The sequence below is a fragment of the Diospyros lotus genome, chromosome 13, assembly GCF_014633365.1.
Source record: "Diospyros lotus cultivar Yz01 chromosome 13, ASM1463336v1, whole genome shotgun sequence".
Taxonomy (NCBI): Eukaryota; Viridiplantae; Streptophyta; class Magnoliopsida; order Ericales; family Ebenaceae; genus Diospyros; species Diospyros lotus.
The window spans coordinates 6,842,778-6,859,666 of NC_068350.1; the positions used below are offsets into that span (position 1 = coordinate 6,842,778).

At 40.6% G+C, this 16,889-nt stretch overlaps 3 protein-coding genes across 8 annotated transcripts in view; all 3 read left to right on the forward strand.

The window, feature by feature from the left end:
• Positions 1 to 11,246, forward strand: LOC127789355 (L10-interacting MYB domain-containing protein-like). Of its 4 annotated transcripts, none has more exons than XM_052318328.1 (5): positions 1 to 279; positions 375 to 430; positions 1,473 to 1,536; positions 8,602 to 8,952; positions 9,046 to 11,246. In XM_052318328.1, exons 4-5 carry the CDS (start codon positions 8,602 to 8,604, stop codon positions 9,655 to 9,657), a joined length of 963 nt encoding a protein of 320 aa, XP_052174288.1. In that variant the 5' UTR covers positions 1 to 279; positions 375 to 430; positions 1,473 to 1,536; the 3' UTR covers positions 9,658 to 11,246. The 4 variants fall into 4 exon arrangements, with proteins under 4 accessions (XP_052174288.1, XP_052174290.1, XP_052174291.1 ...); XM_052318330.1 differs by having other exon boundaries at positions 3 to 279; positions 1,473 to 1,531; XM_052318331.1 differs by lacking the exons at positions 1 to 279; positions 375 to 430 and adding an exon at positions 7,583 to 8,127 and having other exon boundaries at positions 1,471 to 1,536.
• Positions 7,463 to 16,889, forward strand: part of LOC127789354 (DNA-binding protein S1FA) — a 25,057-nt gene continuing 15,630 nt past the window's right edge. Inside the window, exons 1-2 of one of the 3 annotated variants that reach the window (XM_052318327.1) lie at positions 7,463 to 7,481; positions 11,799 to 11,926. In XM_052318327.1, the coding sequence (XP_052174287.1) occupies positions 11,873 to 11,926 (54 nt within the window). In that variant the 5' untranslated portion in view covers positions 7,463 to 7,481; positions 11,799 to 11,872. Of the gene's footprint in view, positions 7,482 to 11,792; positions 11,927 to 16,889 lie in introns of those variants that run through there. The other 2 variants (XM_052318325.1, XM_052318326.1) reach the window with 2 other exon arrangements.
• Positions 9,894 to 11,208, forward strand: LOC127788807 (uncharacterized). Its single transcript, XM_052317436.1, has 2 exons — positions 9,894 to 10,412; positions 10,501 to 11,208. Exons 1-2 carry the CDS (start codon positions 9,894 to 9,896, stop codon positions 11,206 to 11,208), a joined length of 1,227 nt encoding a protein of 408 aa, XP_052173396.1.

Genomic DNA, 16,889 nt, shown 5'->3' on the forward strand with positions numbered 1-16,889 from the left:
AGCTGTGCGCGAGGGCTGATTTTTAATCAGCCAAGCACCCCAAAACGACGTCGTTTCGGGGTGAAGGCGGTGGCCGCCCCAGCGCTGCCACGTGGCCGCGCGCTGGCCACTCATTTTGGCCAATTTAAGGCCGAATTTTGCCCGATTTCGGGCGTGAATTTGAACAGCAAGCAGTAAGGAAAATTGCAGAAAAGTAGCAGCAGCTCGCGGGAGAAATTGAGAATTTTGAGCTTCAAAAATTGGATTAAACTCCGTTTAATCCCTGATTTAATTATCCAGGTATGTAGAGCAGCTAGTAATTAATATTCTGTACGGTCAGAATTTTGTTTTGCGTCCAATTTTATTAATTTTGGCAAATAATTGGGATATTGCAGTTTGTATAATTTTTACTGCTTTTGGACCCAACGAGCCTAAGGATATCTCTGATAAGGCAAGTTCTTCTTATCTATCTCGTCGTTTCTGTCGTTGGCGATTTATTGGGCCTCCCTTCGTTTGTTTCGGCCATTAATTAATTATGAAGTTTTTAAACGGTTAGTTTAAGATTTAATTTATTAAATGGATCTCGTGGGTTTTATTCGTTGGTTGCCTATGGGGGTTTGTGCCACCCCCCTGCCTGTTGGGAATGATGCCGTACTCACCCAGGACTAGGTTCTTAGCGGTTCGGGTATTAATTGGATTTTTTGGTTATTTTCTGGCTGGAGCGGTTGTGCAGTGGGGGCTAGGATCGATGGTTCGGTGACGGAGTGACTGTCGTACGGACTACCTTAGGCCGCCGGCGAGTCTCTCCTACCCACTAACCGTTGACCGGTGCCAAGCACTGCTAACTTGCTTAGCCGTTATGTGATTATAGCATGCCTGCTTATATTTTATTCTCGTTGCATGGCTTGATGTGCACATGGGTACGGGCTGCATGTTGGGATTAACATGATTTGGTTATGCTTGGTCACGGGCATTTTAGCTTGATTATGATGCATCCAGCACGGGCATATGCATCGTGTGTGGCTTACTATATGGGCGGAGCATGGCCTGATGCTTGGATGTATGGGCGCCTGGTATCACGTTGATGCTCACTACGCCATTGCATTTTATGTGCATTGCATGGCTACTGATAGTATTTAGTTCTCGGACGGGAGTACCGTTCCGAGGGAGCCTATGGCTCGGTTGTCGGGAGTACCGACGTGGATACGGGTGACGGGAGTACCGCCCCGGGACAGTGCGCACAGGTTTGTTGAGGATATTGTTGCCTTCCAGGGCAGCGGCAGGTTGGTATGGGACTTGGGTGCCAAGTGTCTTGTGTGGGCCCCAAGGACCGGTATGTGCTTTCACTATACTGCACTGTTGTGTTGTAGCGTCTCATGACTTGTGTGTACTTGTGGGGCTGTGTTTGGGATGGTCTCTTCTTTTATTTATAGCCTTTCATTTCTTATAAACTTGCTGAGTCTTGCGACTCACCTTGCTTTCCATCATTCCAGGTAAGGGTAAAGCAAAGGCCGAGGGCGAGGATCGTTCCATTTAGCAGCCGGCCGTGTTGGTAAGGTGTATAGTTAGCTGCCCCCGTCATCTCTGATGTTTTGCTAGAGTCGCTGTCTTTTATTTTTGACTGTGCCAGGTTGTCATTTGTACCTCCTATTGTTGGCACAGGGTCTGTATGTATTTTTATATACTTCATGACCGCGGTATCAGCGGGGTGCTTGTGGGCATGCATGTTTACCGTTTTGCTTCCGCTGTTAAATTTCTTATTTATGCATGCCAGGGCATTTCTGTCTTTTGTCTATTCCTCTTCCCTTCTGTGAGCGCACTCGTTCGGATAGACCGGGTGGTTGGGATATCCGGGCGGGGGTGCTTACAACAACACTCAATTTACTAACAAGAAACTCCAAGAATTCTGTAAAGAACTCATCATCTGTCAGGTCTTCACCTCAGTTGAACATCCCTACACAAATGGGTAAGCTGAAACCACTAACAAGATCACCTTGTCGGGCTCAAAAGGTGGCCTGACCAAGCTAAAAGAGCATGGGCAGAGGAGCTCCCAATGGTATTATGGTCATATCACACCACGACACAGTTCTCGACGATGGAAACCCCTTTTAGGCTTACCTATGGATCCGAAACTATGATTCAAATGGAGGTTGGAGAATCGAGCCCATGAATACAACATTTCCAAGAGAGCACTAACGAGGCCGACTGAAGAGCCGACTTTGACCTTATCCAAGAGGTGCGTGACATGGCACACATCCGTGAACAAGCGACTAAATAGAGAGCAGCTCGAAAATACAACACGACGGTCACACCCTGAAGCTTTCAAGAGGGAGACTTGGTCCTAAGGATGGTCGGAATAGCAAGACAACAACCCATAGAAAGGAAGCTCAATGCTAACTGGAAGGGCCCTTACCGAGTCGCCCACAACCTCAACAATGGAGCCTACCAGCTAGCCGTACTCTCAAGGCAACCCCTACCAATAGCATGGAACGCAACTAGCCTAAGGAAATACTTCAGCTAAGTGATAATTGCCTCATATTCGTTTGATGTATTGCTTTATGACTATTTCATTTATTCCATTCTAGTCTTTGTTATGTCTACATTTGCGTCGTCATGGGCTTAAGCTTGAATGCACAGTTTTCATTACTTTCGTATTTATGCTGCCATGGGATTTATTGCCCAATGTATCATTCGGTTATACGCCAATGTATTACATAGTCTGTGAATAAAATAAGAGGAAATTCAGGAAACTTGCTCGTCTTTTCTTATTCCAATATGCTAATGAATATCCTGAGTTCGTCCTAGTCTTTTTAGCCGACGCATTGAACCAGAAAAGCTCGGTCAGTCCACATTCTAAGCTCGATTCATCAATCTTGGCGTGTGGACCAAGAGTCATCCAGATCTCCTAAGCCACATGTTGGATTAGACAAGCTCAATCAATCCACACTCTAAGCCCAGTTCAATCCCGATGTATGGACCTCGGGTCATCCCAATTTCCTAAGTCGTGCCCTAAATCAGACAGGCTCAGTCAGTCCACACTCTGAACCAAGGTCAATCCCGACATATGGATCTCAAGTCATCTCGATCTCTTTAGTCGTGCCCTAGATCAGATAGACTCGGTTAGTCCACACTCTAAGCCTGGGTCAATCCTGACGTGTGAATCTCGGGTCATCCCAATCTCCTAAGCCGTGCCCTAGATCAGATAGGCTCAATCAGTCCATACTCTAAGCCCAAGTCAATCTTGACGTGTGAACCTCGAGTATACGCAATATAAAGATAAACTCAACAATATATTGCGGAAGCAAATGTGCACGCCCGACTTCGTGTTGGAAATAAAACATAGTAAAGTTGGAAACAAAACGAGCTATGCACAACAAAATCGACAAAAACCAAACACTGAACATTACAGGTAAACAAAATTCCTCATTATATTTGAAGTTGAAGTTTGTATTACAAAGGAAAAATGAAAGAAAGGGTACAATAAGACTAAGGCCCAAAAGGTCCGGGGACACACCTAGTCATAGCCTCAATAACTGTCACTGAGACGAGGTCGACAAGAACAAGGTCCATCGTCTGATTGGCAACCCCCTCAGCCTGATTCTCCATAACCTTTGCCATCTCCGCCGGAGCCTCGATTTGGCCAACTTGGTCAACAGCAGCTGGATCCACAAGATGACCATCCATTATATCCTTGAATGGGTTAAAAGCAGAGAAGTCGACCCTAGGGAAAAGCAATCAAGCATAGGATAAGGCCTTATCGTATCCTGCCACGAATTGGTTGGCAGCCTCGTCTAGTAAGCTCTCGACCTTAGACTGTGTCTTGACAGCCTCGTCCTTCATTTGGACGGCCTCGAGCTTCGCCTGATCGGACTCTAAAAGAGAATTCACCAGCTCGATTTTTAGCTTTCCCCCTCCTTATTTAGCTTCAGTTGGTCCCACTCCCGCTCCTCAATTTCCTTTTGGCCCATAAACTACTCACAAAGTCGATTCAGCTTTAAGTTCGCTGACTCTTCTTTGTCGACCTGCTTATGCAACTGTGCATTTTTCGCGGCCAGTTCCACCTATATTTAGTCAACAACCTCCTCTTTGTGGGCTCGCTCGACACTTTGTTGTTGGGCTTGGGACTCCACTTCCATTGATTGACAAGTACTCAAAAGGCGGAGGGCTTACAACTCTACTCAACGATAAAGCCCTATCTGCCCCATATCCAGCATCTTTTGGCAATCGATAAGCTCGGACATGTGTTCTTCGATAAACACCTCAGGACAGAACTGTTTGTTCCATAGACTCCCCAGGTGTTGTCCATTAGCTGAACCCGAAGCGTCGGACGACCTTGGCTCTCCCCTCCTGAGCAACTCTTTTCCTCTTTCGTACCAGTTTACCCACCTAGGCATTAGCTGACTCTTTAGCCTAAGAGGGGGTAAGAGCCTTGGGTTTGGCGACTTTGGGGGCAACTTGAGAAATCGACATAGAACCCTTGGTCAAGCCTAAGACCACCTTAGCAGGGGCCTTCTCGGTGGCCCTAGAGACGGAGGTCTCATTGGCAGTCCTATTAGCCAAGGTCGAGCTAATGTTTGCTGTCTCGGCTTTCTTTTTCTCCAGGCGTCTCCTAACCTCCTCAGCTGACATTTTTGGAGCCATAAAGCTTAAAATAGGAAGTAGCTAGTATGAATAACAGTAGACAGTAGCCAGGAAAGAAAAAGACAGAGCATGAGCCTATGCATATACTCGGCCAAGCCCTCTTAGTCATCACCAAGCTTGATGAGAGCCGATATCTTCAGCACCGGATAAGACTCTAGCAAGTCCACCATCACCTAGTTATCTGGGCTTAAGCTCTGGTACTCTAGCCCCATGATGAAAATTGACTTATTTCTCCAGTACAAGGAATCTTTTTCTTCCCCACCCTCATATAGAAAGAAGGCAAGCTCATCTTCCCAAGAAGCCATCTTAAAAGAGTTGGCCTTGAAGCCTTTATAACAATTGTCAAGGGGCTTTAGCAACCACCTCCTCAGAAGGAAGCAAGGGAAACTCAGCTACCTTTGTTGACCCCCTTCAACTGGAAAATGTAGAAGAACACCTTCGAACTTGCCTTCTGGCCTAGGAAGTTGGAGAGCACTTCAAAGGCCCGAATAAAAGCCCAACTATTTGGATGCAATTGGGTTGGAGCGATGTTTAGCATCGCCAACACCGAGCTTTAGAAGTCGATGAATGGGAGTCCCAACTGAAGACGGGTGAAAAATGTCTCGTACATATAGATCAACCTCGAATTTGCGTCTGAGGCTAGGTCCATATATACTTGCTCTTCTTCCCTACATAGGCAATATACAAACAAACTTTCATCCCCAGTAGCCGACAAGAACATTCGCATTCTCAACTTGGCGATCCCTTCGATAAAGTCATATACAGAGGTAATCTTGGCCACGTCCTCGCTCAGCTAGTCATATTTGCCACTCACCCAAAAGGAAAACTCAAAGACGAGCCCACTTGGTCAACCCTAGCCTCCTCGCCACCATTCACGTTAGCCGTAATAGCCCTTCTAGCCATGTAAGTAGTATTTGCAATGTTCTCAAAGGACCAGGGCAAATAGAACTGTCAGAAGTCGGCACCTCACGCTTATTCCGAATTACGCTCTAAGTACCTCGATCTAATACTTTGAATCACCTTCCTAAGCCCAACTAGCGAGGCCCGACGGCTAGTCCCCTACAAAGGGGTCAGATTCCTCGCCGGGAGATCTCCTATGACAATCATGGAATCGTTCCCTTCCTCAGATTTGTATCCCAATCTCGCTATAACGCTCGGTAACCAACAAATAACAACAATAAAGGAAGTACAAAAGAAGAATAAAATAGAACATATATGGGAGATTACCTAAGAAATCGAGAAAAGTCCTGAGATGGAAATCGAGGAACGATGGGAAATGAAAACAGTACAGGAGCAAAAGGTTCTTAGGGAAGTAAAAATCCATAGATGGCCTACAAATGCTATGAGTGAGATTGAGAAGTGGAAAAATAAACCTCCATACTAATATCGCTCAACGATTGTGATTTAGGCCCATCCCTAAAGATGAATAAACACCGCACGATGTATCCAACGAACAGTGATCAAGCATTGTCAATCACCCGCAGAGATCATGCCACCTGTCACACCGCTTAACATGCATTTAATATTCTAAGTAGAAGTGGTGGGACACCTCCCCACCTGCTCATGACGTCCCATCTTCCAAAGCAAACCCTTCGAATTGTGGGATCACGTGCGCTACTCATCAGGACATCGAAAATAACTCTTAGAATTGTCAAGCTCGACCTGAGCTCAAAACACGCCAAAACATAAACACCACCTCGGTCGTGCATCCTGAGCTCGAATGTTCACCCTTGTGAACATATGATCTGAAGGGTTGTGGACTGTACTAATCTCGTTAGGCTCGGCCCAAACAGTAGGCCCATAGCTCGGAACTGGATCCAATCCTTAGGCTCGATCTTGGCCCAACGCTAGCTCTGCAGCACTCGCATCTTATCAGCGCCTTCCGAGATCCTTGTGATTGTAACAAACCTCATCAACTCCGAATATCTCGACCCCTAATCCCCATCAGCACCGAAAGTCTTAGCTTTCTATCCTCCCAAGATGGGCGACGACATGCAAGGGGCTCTCATCTTTTCTCCTATATAAGCTAGTTGGCCACCGATCATGGTATGTTCTTTTTAACCTTACAAAAACTCTACCATCTTGAGCTCTTATTTACTTGAGCGTCAAAATGCTTACATGTGCCACCCTCGCCGTGTAGATCGTTGTTGCCTCACACTATTTGTCCAATCATCATTCTGAGCCAAAAAGAATAATATATATATATATATATCAAAAGTAATGGTGGAATTAACGCTCGTTCCCCCTATAAGAAAAGAATCATGGTACTTGTACAAAATTTTTGTATATCTTGGGTTACACAAAGGGATATTATGACCAAAATATCCCTTGTCTTCATGCACCTCACGCGTCTCTATGCGTCTCATGATGGACTTTTTGATCACTGATATACTTTTATATAGTTCAAAGTGTACACAAAGGTATACCAATAACATTTTACATAAAAAAATGAGGGGGTGTTGAGCCATCAGATCAGATGCCCTGCTTGCATGCCTGCACAGGCTTTTCGCAGCTGACTTGCAAATTTGCCGCAAAACCATGGGTACAGAAAACCAGTTCCTTTTTGGGCCTATGGGCTGGGTGGGTGGGCTGGCATATAAATATAAATATTAAATAATAAATAATATAAAAAATATTAACATTTTTATCGCCCATTTCGGCCAAGCTTTTGATTTATTTCTGTAAGAAGTAATTATAAATAATTAAAATATATAATTAATTTTATTATTATTGATAAAAAAAAGTATTATGATAGTGCAAAGTATGAACGGTTTGAAAAATGGACAATTTTTTTTAGGTAACAACGAAACATCGAGGACTTAAATTGAACGTTTTACGAGTGTTTCGGGCGGCGACGCCATTTGGAGCTAGTTTGGCAATGCGGTTTGACCGCTTATAAGCTTTTCATTTAGCGTATAAGCTATTTAGCTTATTTTCTTATATGTTTGGATGTTATTAACAGCTTAAACGCTATGAAGCTTAAACGCTAAATTATAGCGTTTTTGGAAAGCCATCACCCACCCGCTTTTGCAAAGAAGCTGTCTGGAGCTTTTTGAGTTGACCAGTTCAATGACCATTTCACCCTCCAACAATATCAACATTTACAACCCACAATCCTTATACCTTCCCGAGCCTCATTACTGTCAGCTTCTCCTTCACTTCACTGTGCTCATCTTCCCTAGCAGAGCGCCGCCATCGCCAGCGCCGCAAGCCTCCATCTCCGCCCAACGCTACCATCGCCGCAAGCCGCCCATCACCGCCCAACGCCGCAGCTGCAAATAGCCGCAAGCCGCCATCGCTACCCAACGCTGCCATCGCGCAAGCCGCCCAGTGCTGCCCTGCTAGCAGATCGTCGCCATCGCTGTTGCCTTCTTCGCCCAGCTTCGATCTTCGCCCAGCGCTGCAAGCCTCCAATCGCCATCGCCTGGGTCTTCGTCGCGCCTCCAGATCCTTCAGCCAGATCTGCCTTCCCCCTTGACGTTGTTGTCGCCTTCTCATTGCTGATAGGTATATGTCTCTCCATATATATTTACAATTATTTGCATGATTACTAACACTATTATTTTCTGTAATATTATTTGTAATTTTAGATTTTGTGATTAGTTGCTGATTGTGTATTTTGTGAATGTGTGATTAATTTGTGAAACTCATTTTTGTGTAATTTTACTATTTTCAGAATAATAGTATATTCTATTTTCTACATGTCTCCCACATTGTTGATTGGTTAGGGATAGAAATAATATGTTAGAATGTTTTTGTTGATTGGTTAGGGATAGAAATAATATGTTAGAATGTTTTTGTTGATTGGTTAGGGATAGAAATAATATGTTAGAATGTTTTTGTTGATTGGTTAGGGATATAGAAACTATATTGAAATATTTCTTAAAATGTTTATGTATGTTTTTTAGTTTTATGCATTTTCTGTATATGTTTTCTAATACCTTTAGATTTCTTATGTCTCCCAAATTTGTTGCGATATAGATGGATAAAGGAAAGAAACGTATGAACTATGCTTTCAATACGGGACGATCCTCTGCTAAGTGGGATGACCACACACATCTACAATTCATAGAGCTAATAGAACAAGAGATTCATAAAGGAAATAGGCCAGGATCATTTATAAATAAGGATGGATGGAAAAATTTGGTCAAGACTTTTAATGAAATAACATGGAGGTGTTATGACAACAAACAATTGAAAAACCACTGGGATTCTATGAAAAAAGAATGGACACTTTTTAAGCAAATGATTCGAGGTGAGTCAGGTTTGGGGTGGGACGAAACAAAGAAGACTGTTATGGCAGACAATGCTTGGTGGGAGCAAAAAATTAAGGTATTTTGATGTGTTATCCATATGACAAATTTTGATATCTTATAAGCTAATTGATACAATATATGACAATTTGTTGCATTTGTGGGTTTACAGGAAAATGAAAATTATCGAAAATTCAGGAACAAAAAATTATCCATCATATGGTTTCGCTACGATGCCTTGTTCTCTGATATTGCAGTAACTGGGGAAAGAGCACGAGCTCCAAGTCAATATGAACCTCCAACTCAACTATCGAGTACTGATAAAGATGATGATGAAATTGAAAACACCGAGGATATAAATAATCTCGGAGACCCATTCGCTACGGATGAAGGCCCCAATGATGCCGTAACTGGTGACGATTTGTTTGTAGAACCAACCTGGCAACAAGAGCGACCATCGACCACTAAAAAGGCTAGGAAGGAAAAGATGTCGAGTGCTGCCATGTTGAGGACAAATATTGAAGATTTAATGCAATTATACTCCAAGAGCACAAATACTTCGAACTCTGTTGTAGGACCAGATGCGGAGAGCATTCAAAAATGCTTGGAGGTATTGCAACGTCTCCCCATTCAGGTTGGGTGTAGGTTGTGGAATTATGCTTGCACCCTTTTTACCAAGCCCCCGAATCGAACTGTCTTTATAAATCAACCATCCGACGAGGCAAGATTTGCTTGGTTAGACTACCTACATCAGTTGTTTGAGGACCATCGACCTCCACCATGAACATTTTCTTTAATATGTTATAACTAATTTAATTTATGTTTGAATATTGTTGAGACTATTGTTGAGTGTGTTTTATGTTGAACGTTGTTTATTATTGAGCATGTTGGATTATTTTCTTTAACTTCTTGTTCATGGGATTTTATGTTTGAATGCAGTTTGATTTGTTAATATTTTAGATTTAACTTGTTAAGATCAGCTTGTATTGATATTAATAAAGCTCCATGCTTCACAGAGTAATGGAGTATTGGGAAAATGACAATGATGAAGCAAATGAGGAACAGGTTAATGCAGAATCAATGTTTTTATTCAGGCAAGCTGCAGGGGCAATTCTAATTTATTACAGCAAGTACATGCTTAAGGAGCCATGTCATACATCTCAACGAACAGGTCGTATACTTATTCATGAAATACTTAATGGTAATGAAAGTCGATGTTACCAAGATTTTCGCATGACGAAAACAATTTTTTTGGATTTCTGTCGTGATTTAACTGAAAGATATGGTCTCACTCCCACACGAGGAATGTCTGTTCCTGAATCAGTAGGAATATTTTTGATGATTTGTGGGTATGGGGCTGCGAATCGATTGATACAAGAAATGTTCAATCATTCTGGTGAGACAATTAGCCGACAATTTCACAGAGTTTTGGTTGCTGTTAATAGGTTAGGTAGTGACATTATTAAACCACATCCTAACTACAATGACGGGGAAGGATACCACAATCTGAATAACCCTAAGTATTTGCCATTCTTTAAGGTACTTATTAATGAATTTTATTAACTTGTGATTATTCTTAAGTTAAACGTTGGAACATAATTCAAAAAGTCTTACATTTTGATTGCAGGATTGTATTGGTGCTATTGATGGTACTCATGTAAAGGCTCGATTGCCACGAGGTGAAGAGGTACCCTATATAGGACGCAAAGGATATCCGACCCAAAATATCCTTGCAATTGTGGATTTTAACATGTGTTTTACATTTGCATGGGCTGGTTGGGAGGGATCAGCTCATGATGCCAGGATATTTAATGAAGCAATTCGTAGGCCCGACTTGAATTTTCCCCATCCAACAAGAGGGAAATATTATTTAGTAGATGCAGGGTACTCTCATAAGATTGGATACATGAGGCCATACAAGGGTGAGCATATAAGATATCACTTGCAAGATTTTCGGCGTACGAGAACAACACGATTGCGTGCACCAAGAGGGTATAAAGAGTCCTTCAATTACCTACATTCTTCGTGCAGAATGATTGTTGAGCGCACTTTTGGAGTGTGGAAGAAGAGATTTAAGGTTTTGGAAGATATGCCTGCATACAATTTTGATACCCAACGAGACATTGTTCTAGGTACAATGGCCATCCATAACTATATTAGGAAGAAAGGGGTACAAGATGTTGCATTCACTGCAGCCGAAAATGAAAATTATATTCCTAATGCACAATTAGTGACACCATCTGATAGTCAAATTAATGATGAAGTGGACCAGAGTGATAATTATTGGATGGCAGTGCGGGATGCTATAGCCCTAGATATTGGACAACCACAATAATTGTATTTAAGTTTGTATTTTTGTTCTAGTAACGCATTTGCGTGTATGTATGGGATTATTGAACTTCCATTTAAATATTGTGTCTTATCTAATTTTGAATTTTGTAATTATTAAGTTTATTTAATTATTAATTATTGTGTCATGTATAATCTTCTAATCTTATAATATATATCAAATTTCTAGCAGTTTGAAACAAATATAAATTTAAGTATTAATATTTATTTAAATAGGAAATAGTTGATAAATCTATATACATAAAGTATAAAAATTATATATTTTTTAAATTTTTTATAATTTATTAACATGTAATTATAAGTATTTTAGCAATTGGACATTTTTTTAATTTTTTTTTAAAAAAATGTATTTTTTTAAATTTTATTTATATTTTTCAGTGTTATGTCCATTTTAGTCTTTTTACCAAGTTCTAACAGCTTATCAGCTTTTACAAACCAAACACATAACTTTACACTTAAAAATATATTTATCCAAACACTTATCAGCTTAAACGCTAACTAACTTAAACGTTATTACACAACTTAAACACTACACAGCTTTTCAGCTATTTAAAAGAAGCACAGCCAAACTAAGCCTTGATCTATTCACCACTCAATTTCGAAGCTCAGCGCACTCGCAAATCGATCGGTCGATTGATCGATCGCCAGCCATGGACTACGAAGACGAGTTTGTCGGTCATGCTCCTCCATCGTTCGATCGCGCGGTACGCTCTCTCGAATTTGAGATTCTCTCTCTCAATTTTTGGTAGTAGATTTTTGTGAGATCTGTTCGTTTGTTCTGGACTCTGAAGTCTCCCTTGCCATGATCTAGGGTTTCCGAAGTATGCAATTCTACGATAGCGAGGATCTGTTGTGTTTTTACTTTTGCTGTTGTTGTTACTGCCTGATTGGAAACGAATTTATTGTTCGTTTTTAGTTTGAAGTGTAATTTGAGCTTGAATTGGTTGCTAGTTGTCACTGATGGTGGGCGACTTGGAACCTCTTTCGGTGGGCTGTAGAGGCTGTAGAATTGTGTTCAGTTCTTGAAACTGAGAAACAAGTTCGATTAACTTCTTAATTAAGTTCCTAGCAGAAAAAAAAAAAAAAAAAGGTAAGAGACCAAGGATTTGGACTAAATCCATGAGATTCTTTTACAAAATCCAGTGGTTTTAGAACTTATTTTGGAGACTGAGGTGAACTTCAGATTGTTCTCATTGCCAAGTGGGATGATATTTGAAGGCCTAGGGCCGTTTGACAACGTTGTTAGTTTTTTATATAATCGTGTTTGACTTTTAGTTTTCATTTTTTTGTACTCTTAGGCATGGCATTCTGTATGATACTATATGGTCATAGATAAGAACCATTGTGTGAGATAGAAAGCTAAGAATCCATGTAACTGACCACATCTTGTGGGATTACAGCTTTGTGTGTTGTTGCATTTAGTTTTTGTTTTTGCTAGAATAATAAAAATCGAACATGAACTTGTCATAATGCATTCTATCTTGAAAATACAAAATTATGAAAATATGTTTGATGACACCCATCATGTTTGTTATATAATATGATTCATTAAGCATACTTGTAATTTATGCAATGTTTTTTGTGAAAGAATAATCAAGTATAATAAATTATTTTAAATAAGATAGGGTTATCAATAAATTTTTGTTATTAGTTTATTTATTAATTTTTATTAGTATATTGAAAGAAAAAATAAGACAATATTAATGCAGACTCATCTTATATGTTGGTTAAATCCACATAATATATTTTCAATATTACATATGTGAAGTACCTTTATTTACAATGTTAAAGCATTTGTTCTAGATTAGGGCTTGTAATGTTAGGGATATTTTTCATGTAATATTTCTGCTGTAATGTTTTTAGAAAGAGTTTTATTTTTTCTAGGGCTAACTGAGGTTGTTGTAACTGCTCTTGCGCAGTCGGTCAGGTAGTGATCTCCCGCCTTTTGTTTGCTTATATATAGAGGCCGAGGGGAAGTCTTTTATGTATGCTTTCTTTGTGGGTTAGCAAGCTGTCTTGGGGTGAGATTGTGCAGAGAGGAAAGAGTGAATATCTTTCTTGTAACAATTCTATATAGCTTTCAAGTTTATGGGCTAGGTGAGAGTTGAGTTTGAGTGCACTTGTAATCTTGCATTAATATTCAAGATAGTGGAGAAAGTAGGGGCGAAAGCCAAGCTGGATGTAAGTCTTTCATTGAGACCGAACCAGGGTAAATTCTTGTGTGTTGTGCAATTCTTGATTGGTTCTTGATTGTTTTCTGATTGTTGTTCATTTGCGAATTAGAGAGAGATTTCGTTTGGTATCAGAGCTGGTCATCTCTGGATTGGATCAATGTTTCAAGAATCTCAAGTTGTAGAAGGCGATCTCAGGAAAATCAAGAAATGGCGTCGATTGCTTCGACCTATGGAGGATCAAGATGGAGGCACTGCTCTGCAGTCTCGGTCTGGAAGAGGCGCTGGAACAAGAAGAAACAAAAAAGGGAGAATCAATCGGGAAAGAACTTCAAGCCCTAACCGCAGAACAGAGTGAGGCGTGGGTGCAGATCAAGAAGAAGGCCTATAGCCTTCTTATTCTGAGCCTTGGAGATAAAGTGCTCAGGGAAGTATCTAGGCTGAAGTCTGCAGCAGAAGTTTGGAAGAAATTGGAGGATCTATACCTCAAGAAGACCCTCTTCAACCGATTATTTCTCAAAGCCATGTTTTTTAATTTCAAGATGCATGAAAACCAGAAACTTCAGGATCATTTAGATGATTTTAACAAGTTATGTTTAGACCTAGAGAACATAGATGTTAAGTATGAAGAAGAAGACAAAGCCTTAGTTCTCCTATATTCTTTACCCAAGTCTTACGAGAATTTTGTATATATTCTTCAGCATGGTAGGGATAAACTATCTTTAGAAGATGTTATAGGGGTTTTAAACTCTAAAGATTTGAGAATAAAGATGGATAGTAAATCATCTCCAGCAGATGCATTAACTGCAAGGACTGGAAATCCTAAGAAAGACTCTAAGAACAAAGGTAAATCAAGATCTAAATCTAAGAATGGAAAAGAGCCGATTAAGTGTTATTATTGTCAACAAGAGGGTCACATCAAGAGGCATTGTCCTAAGAGGAAAAAGGACTACGTCGAGAAGGAAAAATCTGATGGTGGGGTAAATGTATGTGACACCAGTTATGATAGTGCTGATGCACTAACTGTTAGTGACAATTATGACAGCCAAGATTGGGTCTTGGACTCGGGCTGCTCTTTCCACATGACTCCTAGGAAGCAATGGATCCAAAATTTCAAGGAAATTAATGGGGGAAATGTTCTGTTAGGAAATGATTTTGAATGTAAAGTCCAAGGGATAGGAGATGTGAAATTAAAGATGCATGATGGGACACATAGAACCCTCACTGCAGTAAGATATGTACTAGAACTTAAGAGAAACTTGGTTTCTCTTGGGGAATTGGACAGATGCAGATATAAATACAAGGGTGAGGGCGGAGTAATTAAAATACATAAAGGCTCCCTAGTATGCATGAAGGCTGCTTTAAGAAATGGAATTTATTTCCTACAAGCAACCACTTTAAGTGGTGAAACTGCCAATGTAAGTTTTAATTCCCATAATAAGGCAAAGTTGTGGCATCTAAGGATGTCACACATTAGTGAGCAAGGGCTCAAGGAACTTGCCAAACAAGGGATATTGGAGATAGGTCAGTCCCTAGACCTAGGTAAATGCGAATCCTGCATTTATGGGAAGGCAGCCAAGATTAAATTCGACAAAACAGCCATCCATTCATCAAAAGCTCCCCTAGATTACATTCATTCAGATCTATGGGGCCCAGCTCAAACCATGACTTATGGGGGCTCCCGATACTTCCTATCCATAATAAATGATTACTCAAGAATGCTTTGGGTATATGTTCTAAAGTCTAAAGATAATACCTTTGAATCCTTTAAGACTCGGAGGAAAATGGTAAAAAATCAAGTTGGCAGAAAAGTAAAGGTTATTAGGACTGATAATGGGCTGGCTAGAATTTTGCAATAGGGATTTTGATCAAATGTGCAAGGAGAGAGGCATAGTTAGACACTTAACTGCCCCCGGAAACCCTAAGCAAAACGGGTTGGCTGAGAGAATGAACCGCACCTTGCTAGAGAGAGTAAGATGCATGCTCTTTCATGCAAATTTGCCAAAATCATTTTGGGGTGAAGCTGTGTCTACAGCAGCCCATATCATTAATAGATCACCCTCTGTAGCCATTAACTTCCAAACTCCATATGAAAGGTGGACAGGACACAAACCGAGCTTATCACACCTTAAAATCTTTGGATGTTTAGCATATGCCCATGTGAAACAAGGAAAACTAGAGCCTAGAGCCAAGAAATGCCTATTTATAAGCTATCCCTCAGGTGTTAAGGGTTATAAGCTTTGGAATCTAGAATTAGATGGTCCTAGGACTATAGTCACAAGAGATGTGGCATTTGATGAGTCTTCTACCATTAAGGTTAGCAACCTTCAAACCCAGCATAGTCTAGGAGAGGAAAAAGAAGCTGTCCAAGTTGAAATTTCTGGATTTGACCCAGCAGATACCCCAGACCAATCTAAAACTACATATGAGTTTTAGGAAAGTAACCTTGAAAATGATCAGGCTATTGATTAAGCCCAAGAGTCTTCCCATCATGATGAAGATGAGGAAGACAGTGATGTAGATTCCAGCTTAGATGATAAACCAAATTTGGACAAATATAGTGTTGCTAGGGATAGGCAACCTAGGGTCCGGAAACCTTCCAAGAGATTCGGTCATTCTGATCTGGTAGCTTATGCATTTACCAGTGCAACCGAAATAGGAGGGGAAGAACCTCTCACTTATGAAGAGGCAATGTCTTCTAAGGATGCTGGAAAATGGCAAGAAGCCATGAAGTCTGAAATAAATTCTTTAAATAAGAATCAGACTTGGGAATTGGTTGAAAAACCAAAGGGGCAACGCATAGTAGGCTGCAAGTGGCTGTTTAAAATCAAGGAAGGGGTAGGAATTAACCCTAAGCCTAGGTATGAGGCTAGGCTAGTTGCAAGGGGGTTTACCCAAGTTCAAGGCATTGATTTTAATGAAGTATTCTCTCCTATTGTGAGACATACATCTATAAGGGTTCTTTTAGCCATAACAACCCACTTAAATCTAAAATTAGAGCAGATGGATGTTACCACTACTTTCCTCCATGGGCACTTAGAAGAGAAGATTCTAATGGATCAACCTAAGGGTTTTGAAGCCAAAGGAGAGGTGGAGAAGGTATGTTTGCTTAAGAAGTCCTTATATGGACTTAAGCAGTCCCCAAGGCAATGGTACCGTAAATTTGATACGGTTATGATTAGCCAAGGGTATTTGAGAAGTTCCTATGATAGTTGTGTGTACTATAAGCATATTACCCCTAACATTTCAGTGTATTTACTCCTATATGTGGATGACATGCTCATTGCAAGTCAATCCCATCAAGAAATCCAGCTTCTAAAACAAAGATTAAAAGCTGAATTTGAAATGAAAGAGTTAGGTGAAGCTAGGAAAATTCTAGGAATAGAAATTTCTAGAGACACTCAACATAGGAAGATATACCTATCTCAAAAGTCCTATTTAGCTAAGGTTTTATCCAAGTTTAAAATGTTAAATACAAAGGCAGTTGGTGTGCTTT

Excerpts from the sequence above, each read along its gene's own strand:
- LOC127789355 (XM_052318328.1), top strand. The coding sequence starts at position 8,602 with ATGGATAAAGGAAAGAAACGTATGAACTATGCTTTCAATACGGGACGA. Across the intron at positions 8,953-9,045 it reads GGTGGGAGCAAAAAATTAAG|GAAAATGAAAATTATCGAAA; the intron begins GTATTTTGATGT and ends GTGGGTTTACAG.
- LOC127788807 (XM_052317436.1), top strand. The coding sequence starts at position 9,894 with ATGGAGTATTGGGAAAATGACAATGATGAAGCAAATGAGGAACAGGTT. Across the intron at positions 10,413-10,500 it reads AGTATTTGCCATTCTTTAAG|GATTGTATTGGTGCTATTGA; the intron begins GTACTTATTAAT and ends TTTTGATTGCAG.